Source organism: Cucurbita moschata, unplaced genomic scaffold, assembly GCF_002738365.1.
Source record: "Cucurbita moschata cultivar Rifu unplaced genomic scaffold, Cmos_1.0 Cmo_Scf00010, whole genome shotgun sequence".
NCBI classification, from domain to species: domain Eukaryota; kingdom Viridiplantae; phylum Streptophyta; class Magnoliopsida; order Cucurbitales; family Cucurbitaceae; genus Cucurbita; species Cucurbita moschata.
This window is the reverse complement of record NW_019268526.1, coordinates 2,310,119-2,320,555: the sequence shown is the minus strand read 5'-3', so window position 1 is coordinate 2,320,555 and position 10,437 is coordinate 2,310,119. Positions and strand designations below refer to the sequence as shown.

Below are 10,437 nucleotides of genomic sequence, written 5' to 3'. Positions count from 1 at the left end.
GGGGGGGGGGGGGGGGGGGGTAACCCCACAGAAGCTTTAAGCAAAACAAAGATGAATTGGTATTCATTTTTTTTACATCTATACGATTCATAGGATATTAAATCTAGATTAAATGGTCCTACTCGTTTCCTGCAAGTTTTGTATTATTTACATTAATCTTTACTTACCACTAGGCCAATTCATGATAGTTACTCATACACCCATACATGACTTTATTATATTGATGAACACTGCTTCTAGAAATGACACACTCCCCCAATCTATAATCCTTCTCTCCTTTGCTTCACTACTCACTTCTTTCACTTTCCTTACACATGACAACAAGCCTAACATTTATGGGTAAGAAATCTAATCATAATTAAAGGAATTCTTGAATTACTTGGAAACAAGAAATATTTGTTAAGGCTATGATCTCTCTTAATCTTTTTGAAATATTTCCAATCTCTAGGTTACATTCAGAAGAACTAGTATATACCTTGAATATATTTACACATTAAAAACGCTTCTAGAAGAGCTGTAGAATACAGCTTGTCTGAAACTCTGGCGTTCATAACAACTAAAGGCAAAAGAAAAAAAGCACCCCGAATGGAACGAATATCAGCTCAGAAAGCTACATACCATTACATCAAATTGCTCAGGTTTTGAAACAAGCTGCATGCAACAGTTGTCGACAATAACCTCCTTGTATTCGATACTAGGATATTCGGTTGCCACTTCCCTGCAAGACTCCAAAAACAAACCATCTGAAAGTTTCATAATGTTGGCTTTGTGCACTGCCGTCACTTTCTTCCTGTTGTTCAGATAAGCATACTCAAACGCATATTTGGCAATGCGTTCCGAGGAGAACTTTGTGATCACCTACAGTAATTCAGGCCATATTTCAGGTTACTGCATTGTAATGAGGAACAGAGAAGAGTATGAAGCAATGGGCAGAAGAGATTGTATATCTGCATGTAAGCTGCTTGCATTATTGCAGTACAGAGGAATTTAGATTTCATATAGATTGAGATATTGCATCAGCGACTCTAATATGACAACCATTCAGAAGTTCTGACTAAAATGTTATTGATATGTCCAATTGATCTCATCCTACAAATAGCCTAAGATTGATTGAAACTAATCAAACAAAAAATTAATGCTAATGCAATGCAGCTCTTCCTACAAATAACCGAAGAAACATAAATGTTCGTTTCATAGCTTTGTTCATTTAGTTCATCCCAAGAGCGATGTGTAGAAGTCCATAATGTTTAAAATGAAACAGAGATAACTCTAATCAATCAGAGAATCAGAAACAGAGCCATAAAACACAAAATTAGGAACTATGTCACAAATCAGCTATACCACTCCAAACAGGATATTGATAAGAAAAAAAAAATCAGACGATCACCAGAAATTTACAATTACCTTGAGGCTCTCAACAACGCCAGGAAGGACCTCATGCTCGAGGCCAGAGTACTCACCCTCCGTATTCTCCCTAATGACGACGATATCAACATTCTCATGTCGCGTGGGCAATCCAGGGAAATTGAAACAATTAACAAGCGAGGCATACAAGTCGAGCTCCTTCCTGAGTTGCACATTGAGTGAACTAACACCGCCGCCCATCGGAGTCATCAGTCCGCCTTTCAAACACACTTTATTCTTCAAAATAGACTCCATTACCTCTCGAGGAACCTCCTTCATATCGCCATGGACTTCGTAACGCTCGAAGTATACAGGAGCGTGCATCGCCTCCATCACTTGCTCGACCGCATTAGTCACCAGAGGACCGATTCCGTCTCCAGGAATGAGCGTGACCGGCCGCAGGTCTCCCTCACCCGGCCTGGGCATGTAGGTGACGGATCGGGAGTCAAAAAAGAGATTGAAAGGGGAGAGACGAGAACGACTCCGGGAGAGAGAGATGAGGCCACGAATGATCGGAAAGGCGCGACGGCCGGCCATAGGGAGATGAAAATGGAGAAGAGGAGAGGGAGATTTGTTGAAGATAGAGAGAGAAAGAGAGGGTTAGGCGTTGAGGAAGAAGGTGGAGAGAAATGGAGTTTGCAGAAGAGCAGCAATGGAAGAAGAAGAAGAAGAAGAAGAAGAAGAAGAGGAGGAGTGATGAATATATATATAGGTAACGATTTTCGGGGATTCTATTTTTAGGAGAATAGACTCAAAAATTTAAAATATTGAAATTTAATCCTTTATAAATTTTCAATTTAATTATCATTTAAATAATTATAAAACATATTTACAGAATAAAATTAATAAAATTTAGAAAAAATTCCATTGGAGCTTATATTAAACTTTATTTTATTTGAAATTAATGAATTTATAAATTTTTTAATACTATTTTATGCCAAAATTAGTGGAATTGGTATATTTAATGAAATTAAAAGTTTAGTAATTGATTTTTTCTTTTTAATATTAAAGTTCATTTTCTACCAAATATTTCTAAAAAGTAAGTTTTAATTAAGTCCTCTATTTATTATATTAGTTTAGAAATGATTTAAAATAATATAATCATATAATAATATCCATTACTAATATAGATAATATTACGAAATTAATAAATAAAATTTGCATCGTCAAATTGAAGATAAAAGAAAAATTACAATTTAATCTTTATAATCTTTACTCTCAAATATTCTCAATTTTTTTTAATAAAAAATTCCATCAATCAATAAAAAATTAAAATTTTCTTTTTCGAGCACCTGCTACTTTTATGTATTTAAACCTCATTTAATCAAGATTATATATTTTATGTCAATTCAATTATGTCATGATCTTTTTTAAAAATCTTTTTTTAACCGAAATAAAGATCATAATAGAAGGGTTATGAGCTCTCCTCCTCCAACAATTATGTCAATCTATATTTATTCTAAACAGGAAAGAACTTTAATTTTTACCCCTAAACTTGTAAATTTGTATCAAATTTCTCTAAAAAAAATTTACCCCTAAAGAAATGAAGCCACTCAAAAATTGAACTTCGAAACACAAGAACATGAAGGAAAGCTGGGCTGGTTATAATCTTTGTAGATATAATCATTTAACGATGAACTTTAGGCGTCAAGCTTCGACAGAAGAATGTTTGGCAAGTGAATTCCCAAATGCATAAAGATTCCAAAGAATACAAAAAGTTCTTGAAGTGGATAAACTAACAACAACATCTACAAAAAGGCATTCGTCCCGGATTATCGGAGGTCGAGGCCAATCAAAAGTCTGATTTCAAGAACACGAATCAGCCTCGAAAACGACCAAGGGAGGCAGATTCTATAATCCGAAATGTTCTTATCCAGAATTGCTTCAGATATGCACCAATTTCTTTAATGAACTAGCTAATCTAAGGCACTGCAATGAACAAATAAATTCAACAGAAGGGAGTCGAGTTAACGACCTGGAGGAGGAGGAGCAGTAGCAGTAACGTTGCCAAGTCCCATCTTCTGCCCCAACAACGAAAGCTGCTCGACGAACTCGACTCCAGTGAGGATTTCAGTGCTACCATATATTATATGCTTGACGGGCTGCTGATTCGTTGCCAGCTCTTGCAAGCTCCCGTACTCGACGTAGTTACCCCCTCCAATCATGAACACAATAGCTTCCTTGAATGGTCCTTTCAAATGGCTGGTACTCGTTCCAGAACTTGACTTCGGCGCACGTGGATCGAACGTAAGAAAAGTATCGATTTCGGGATTCGGTTTTCCTTCCATCAACCCCTCTACCGTCCGAGTCAGTGCAAGCTGCCTATCACTAGACAAAAGATTTTTAACACCAGCAGTCATTGCACTAATCGACTGTCCATAGAGTTTCTCAGCCCAATCCACAATGTTGCTTCTGCTAGCTGAATTTGCTGATGTGAATGCAACATTCAATGACTTGATCTTCTTGACATACTGAAATGCACTAATATCAACTTCCGATTCCCTCAGGGCAGCTTCCACAGCTTCCACTTCAGATTGGTTTATACTTTCAGAAGAGATGAGATATATAACAGCAAATCGAAGCTTATCCGTCTTAGTACCCTTCCCTTTGAGCGCACTCACGAGCTCGTTCCGATCGATACCTCCTCGGGACATCATATCATTCTCCTTCTTAGCATATGAATCAAGAGACCTCTCCTTGATCTCACCCAACAATACGGTAGCAATGTTTGTATGCTTATCAATAATTTGCTTCCTTTCAGTCAATTCTGGCAATGAGTTTACAGCATTCATCAAATGCTTTGTGTTCCCAATCAAATCTGTTCCATTAAACTCAGCTCCATCAGTCCCACCAGTTCTTCTATTCACCTCATCAACACCTTTCTTATACTTATTCAACTGAGTTTCGATCTCCACTGCAACTTCTGGAAATTCTAAAGACCCATTGGCTACCCAAAATGGGTCTGAACTATCTAATTCATATGATTTCATCCCACCCTTTTCACCCTGCACACTCAGTCTATTCAGCTTCAATCCTAGAACATCATGAACTAAAGGTCTGTACCTAAAATCATGCTGTATTCCTACAGATAACTCAAAATTTCGATCAAACAGACACAGAATCGGACGCTGGAAGGAGCTAGCGAAGCCCCCACCTTCTGTAAACAAGTTGTTCTTCGACAACAAATGATCTCTCAACCTCTGATCCAATGCTGAGGCAACCATTTCCGCCGGCCCTCCTCGTTGGCATCGAATAACAGGCACAACAGCAAGCGTAGCCAAAACACTGAATAATCCACTCACGATTCTCTCTATAATCTCCTCAATTTCACGATCGCCAGCAGAGGGATCGTTCAATTGGACATATATATTCTTCTGTGCTAACGAAAACAAATTATCTTCCAATGTAATGAACTCCAAATACAGGTCGTGCACCTTCGAGATTCGTTGTACCGAATCCGAATTCAGCGTACCAGATGCGAGATCCTCAAGAAGAGGACGAGGAATAGAAGAAGAGAAGTTCAAGTAAAAATTATCATAGAGGAAACGAGAAGCATCAGCAACAATTCTATCTATGTTGTTCTTACTCGGTTGGACGAAATAGACTGCGGGAACATCGTGAACAGGTTTTCGATCCTTGTCGATGAGAAAATAAAGCGTGATCCCATGTTTTCGAAGGTCTTTAACATGAATCAAAGGGGATAGTACATTCTGGCAAAATCTATCGAAGATCAACATCTTGTAAACCTCTTCTTCGTTCCCGGTCGATGTTGAGTTCACCGGCTGGTTTAAATTCAACATTCGAATTATACATTCTGCAATCGCAAGAAGTTTAAATCAAATCCACAAACAAATCTCACTATTAGAACATCAATGTAGCACCAAATTTCGTTTTAATCACTCCTCAAAACTGGGATCTAGAGAGAGAGAGAGAGAAATACCTGTTTGCTTCTGGCGAAGGTTTAAAGCCATGGCGATTCTTAGCCCAGTAAACTTCAGTCCCCTTATTATCCAGAAGGAATCGAACACGACACTCTTCGAATTTGCGGGATTCGTCCCTTCAATTCGTCGAAATGAAAATTATCTGAATGCGACGGTGGGTTGAAGAAGGAGATGTATGCTTCTCTACGGGCGGCTCTTCTTTACTGTATCGAATAACACCCAATCAACTCCTGCCACGTCATTACCGTTGACTTAGTCTGACCGAAGTAAATTTCCACCTAATCAAACACAATCGAACGAATAATAAAAAAGAGGGAAATTCACATTCATTTTAGAAACGATGGAACCAAAGAAAGTCGCGATAATCGGCGCCGGAATAAGCGGATTAGCGGCCTGCAAATTCACTCCCATTGTCTTCGAGGCCAGAGGCGGCATTGGCGGCGTTTGGACCGAGGAGACGACGGCGCTGCAGACGTCCAAAGAGTTGTTCCAGTTCTCCGATTTCCCCTGGCCGAAATCGGTGACCGAAGAATTTCCGAGATAAAATCGAGTTCTCGATTACCTCAGATCTTACGCCGACCATTTCAAATGGTTGAAGCACATCAGATTCAACGACAGAGTCCTTAGTATTGACTACGAAGGCTGCTCCGACGAGGAGATTGAAGGTTGGACTCTTTGGGGCGGCGCCGGCGACGCCTTCGCTGAACGGCGTAAATGGAGGCTCAACGTTGTTGATGCGCGGACTAATGTTCCGCTCGAGGTGAGGTTACGTTGTCTCGTACGATTTAGAAGAAAATTAATTTATAAGAGAAAACAATAATTAAAAAAAAATTTGAATTAATAAAAATACTCATAAAACTAAAAAAGGATAAAAAAATACTTTTAGCTTGTATTTATATTTAAAATATGACTTTTAATATTATTTTAAAAATAACTTTTAAAAAATAATGATTTGCTTTCTTAGATATTGTCCACTTTGAGCACAAACTCTCGTGGCTTTCCTATGGGCTTCCCCAAAATACCTCATCTCATCCAAATGGAGAGTGTATTATTTGATTATAAATCCATGACCATTCCCTAAATTAATCGATGTGAGACACTTTTCATCCAACACCTCCCCTCAAACAAAGTATGTCTCCCCTTAGTCGAGACTCGACTCCTTTGGAGTCTTCTCTAGTCACTTTTTGACTATGCCTTCAATGCTCACAATACTTTGTTCGACATTTGAGGATTTGTCGATTTATTGGCATGCTTAAGTTTAGGGCATGGCTCTGATACCATATTAGATGAACACGACTCTCCACAATGATATGATATTGTCCACTTTGAACATAAAGTCTCATGACTTTGCTTTGTGATTCCCAAAAGACCTCATCCCAATTGAGAGTGTATTATATGATTATAAATACATGACCATTCCCTAAATTTGGACACTTTCATCCCCAGCTTAAATTAAATAATCACCCAAAATTGTAAAAAAATAATAATAAATAAATAAACAAATATGAGGAGTAAGATAGTACACGTGGAACATATCATAATCCAATTCGGAGATCTACGTGGCAAGCTTCAGATCCTTTAGTCTTTTTTTTTTCCATCCTTTCTTCTCTATTGGCAAACACTGCACTGAAGCCCAAAATATTCAACAATGGCGCTGAGGCTGCCCACACAGCTGGCGAAACCTGGCGAGTTCCACTGGCGCCACCGTGACGCCTTCTCTTCCCGCCGCGCAATTGCTGCCACCGACGCTCTCTTCTCTACGTTTCCTTCCTCCGCTTCTCCCTGCGCTTCATCTTCGTCCGGTTAGTGCTCAGCTTCTTCTTCTCCATTGCTCAACAACTATTTGGTAGCTTCTTAGACTGGAGAGGATTTGTGATTCCGATTGTTATTATGTGTGTTTTGTGTTAGGGAGATCTTGTTTGCTACCGGTAGTTAGATGTACGGCTCAGCAGACTGGACCTGTGAATCTGGCGCCGGGGACACCGGTTAGGCCGACTAGCATACTGGTGGTTGGTGCCACTGGAACCCTTGGTAGGCAGATTGTGAGACGCGCGTTGGACGAAGGCTACGAAGTTCGGTGTCTTGTTAGGCCTCGACCGGCTCCTGCTGATTTTCTTCGCGATTGGGGCGCCATAGTCGTCAATGTGTGTCTCATTGTAGATATTCATGTTTATATTCTTCGCTTCTGTTTAATTCCTTGCATTGATTATGGTTCGTTAGATAATTTTTTAATTGTGTGTCAATACATTTGTGTTTAATCTGATTACTACTGAGGCTGGAACAATTTTGAACTTATGGCAGGCAGATTTAAGTAAACCAGAAACAATTCCTGCAACACTGGTCGGGATTCATACTATCATAGATTGTGCTACAGGACGGCCGGAAGAGCCGATTAAGACGGTGATTTTTATATTGAGCTGAATATTTTGATTATTACTTTTTGTTGTAACTTGCCATTTTCTAAATGTGCGAATAGCCCCAACGCAGTTGCCTTTTTCAATTTTTGATAGCTACATTCTGTTACAATGTATTGTATAGACTAGACTTTGCAAGCCATTGAAACAAAATTGAGCGGTCAATTGTTTCGCTGTTTAAAATTTGGAAGTTTATAATTCTATTTGTTGGATGATGAAAGTCCCACGTCGGCTAATTTAGGGAATGTTCATGGGTTTATTATAATCAAAGGATACTCTCTCTATTGGTGTGAGGCCTTTTGGGGAAGCCTAAAACAAAGCCATGAGAGCTTATGCTCAAAGTGGACAATATTATACCATTGTGAAGAGCCATGGCAATAGATTGGTAAATCCTCAAATGTGACTCCTCGAAGGCATAGTAAAAAATGACTAAGACTCCAAAGGAGTCGAGCCTCGATTAAGGGGAGGCATACTAAGACTCCAAAGGAATCGAGCCTCAATTAAGGGGAGACATACTAAGACTCCAAAGGAGTCGAGCCTCGATTAAGGGGAGACGTACTTTGTAATTCTATTATGTCATTATATTTGACTTCCGTGTTTTTTCCTATGTTGGAATCATTTTGGTCCAGTAGTTCACAGCCCTTAATTACGCTACAATGATTATTACAGTACTTGTTATACGAAATTTCTAGACATCAGTGCCTTGAAGAATTGAGATCCTTTAGAACAGCCTCCTACTAGGACCATCTCTAACAATTCCCCATCGTGGCTGCCTTGAAATCATAGAATAGCTTATTATCATTTAACATTCAGCTTGAGAATCTAATGTTTTTTAAGGCAATGATTAAAGTTAAATTTTATGATGATTGCATGCATCATCTCATATGCCATATGATTCAATCACTAAATGTGGCATTCTGAGATTTGAAGTTCAACAAGAGTTCTTTTCAGAGCTTTTTGGTGATCTATGTCTTACCTGAGTTATCTTCTATTTAGGTAGATTGGGAAGGAAAAGTTGCTCTGATACAATGTGCTAAGGCTATGGGAATCCAGAAATATATTTTCTTCTCCATCCATAACTGTGACAAGCATCCTGAAGTTCCACTTATGGAGATCAAATATTGCACTGAGAAGTTTCTCAAGGACGCAGGCCTAAATCACATCGTCATTCGGTTATGTGGTTTCATGCAAGTAATTATCACCTTAATTGAAGCTCCAAGTTTTCTCCTTTTGGTTGCAGTTAGTCTTTTGAACTGTTTTGTCAGATTTATCCCACCCTCTCGGAGGACCTTTTTATATCAGAATCATTCGTATAGTCTGTTCATGAAACTTACAAAACAAATAAAAGAAGCCAACAAATAAATTGAGATTAATCATTCTGGAAGTATAGTACTTATTATGGTATCTGTTCTTCAAGACGGTTCACTTTTGATGTGCAAGAACAGATGAATACTTTGTTGCCTCAAATAAAGGTATACTGAATATCAATTGGTTTTTTATCTTCCTTGGATGTCTATCCATTTAATTGGCGTTCTAATTTGAGTTCTGGGCTTTATTTATTTATTTTCACATAGCTTTCATTTGGTCCTTGAGTGTGATTACTGAGAAGTAATTCTTGTTTGTTCAGGGTCTCATTGGGCAGTACGCAGTACCTATTTTAGAAGAGAAATCTGTTTGGGGGACAGATGCTCCGACTAGAATTGCCTACATGGACACCCAGGTTTGTTTAACCATATTGCTTTTGATTGTTTCCCATGTAGCCATTATAAATGAAAAGTTCTAATATCTAATGTGCACTTTATTAATTAGGATATAGCCAGGTTGACATTTATTGCATTGCGTAATGAGAATATAAATGGGAAACTTCTTACGTTTGCTGGCCCTCGAGCGTGGACAACTCAAGAGGTAAGCAGTCAAACCTTGGTTTCTTTAAGATAGACCATTTCTTTAAGCTACTCATTAAACCTACCCAAAATAGGGATTTTAGTTTCATCTATCAGATTGCTTGAATTTGGAAGGAAAAAGTACTTGTGAGTTGAGCTATGTCATCTGGACCTATATGACTCCTTTTTTTGCCCACCAACGGTGAAATCAAGCAAAAACTTAAGTCTGGATCTTGTAAGAATGGCCGAAAATAGATATTAGATATTTTAGTTAGAACCTGTTGCTATGAAGATAATTTCTTTCCTATATCTTGTGGTTTTTTAGGCAAATATGATCTAGTATTTCCAATCTCAATATACTGATATGTTATTTTCACTAAATATTTGTTGCCCTATTAGCGTTACATTCATCAGCGAGACTATTGTGTAATGTTGCCCCCAGAAGATAATTTCTTTCCTATATCTTAAGTTTCATTTTGTTTCCAGGTGATAACATTATGTGAAAGGCTTGCTGGACAAGATGCAAATGCTACTACTGTCCCAGTTTCAGTGTTGAGATTCACTCGTCAACTGACGAGGTTTTTTGAGTGGACAAATGATGTTGCTGATAGATTAGCATTTTCAGAGGTAAGCCTTTGTATTTATTCTAAAGTGCATCTCTTGAAGGCTGATTTTTCCCCTTCTCCAAAACACAAGGCAGTCTAGTCATTGATATTTGATAAGCTACAATGTTTTCCTCTTTTTTTTTTTTTTTTTTTTTTTTTTTTTTTTTTTTTTTTTTTTTTTTTTTTTTTT

The 10,437-nt window shown here is 38.2% G+C and overlaps 3 protein-coding genes across 5 annotated transcripts in view; 1 reads left to right on the top strand and 2 right to left on the bottom strand.

Annotated features, from left to right (window-relative positions):
- Positions 1–1,967, bottom strand: part of LOC111448406 (isocitrate dehydrogenase [NAD] regulatory subunit 1, mitochondrial-like) — a 3,736-nt gene extending 1,769 nt beyond the window's left edge. Inside the window, exons 1-2 of the mRNA XM_023087981.1 lie at positions 1,405–1,967; positions 619–858 (exon numbers count right to left, since the gene is read on the bottom strand). Of these exons, the coding sequence (XP_022943749.1) occupies positions 619–858; positions 1,405–1,941 (777 nt within the window). The 5' untranslated portion in view covers positions 1,942–1,967. The remainder of the gene's footprint in view (positions 1–618; positions 859–1,404) is intronic.
- A 1,036-nt stretch (positions 1,968–3,003) lies between these two features.
- On the bottom strand, positions 3,004–6,104 carry LOC111448961 (SEC1 family transport protein SLY1-like). Of its 3 annotated transcripts, none has more exons than XM_023088764.1 (3): positions 5,670–6,104; positions 5,345–5,548; positions 3,004–5,218 (listed from the first exon to the last, which is right to left on the bottom strand). In XM_023088764.1, exons 2-3 carry the CDS (start codon positions 5,373–5,375, stop codon positions 3,372–3,374), a joined length of 1,878 nt encoding a protein of 625 aa, XP_022944532.1. In that variant the 5' UTR covers positions 5,376–5,548; positions 5,670–6,104; the 3' UTR covers positions 3,004–3,371. The 3 variants fall into 3 exon arrangements, with proteins under 3 accessions (XP_022944532.1, XP_022944531.1, XP_022944533.1); XM_023088763.1 differs by having other exon boundaries at positions 5,345–5,811; positions 5,908–6,104; XM_023088765.1 differs by having other exon boundaries at positions 5,345–5,623; positions 5,908–6,104.
- Positions 6,105–6,936: 832 nt separating this feature from the next.
- LOC111448263 (uncharacterized protein ycf39-like) overlaps positions 6,937–10,437 on the top strand; it is a 5,297-nt gene continuing 1,796 nt past the window's right edge. Inside the window, exons 1-7 of the mRNA XM_023087744.1 lie at positions 6,937–7,147; positions 7,254–7,489; positions 7,647–7,745; positions 8,756–8,950; positions 9,387–9,479; positions 9,569–9,664; positions 10,129–10,269. Coding sequence (XP_022943512.1) covers positions 6,994–7,147; positions 7,254–7,489; positions 7,647–7,745; positions 8,756–8,950; positions 9,387–9,479; positions 9,569–9,664; positions 10,129–10,269 — 1,014 coding nt within the window. The 5' untranslated portion in view covers positions 6,937–6,993. The remainder of the gene's footprint in view (positions 7,148–7,253; positions 7,490–7,646; positions 7,746–8,755; positions 8,951–9,386; positions 9,480–9,568; positions 9,665–10,128; positions 10,270–10,437) is intronic.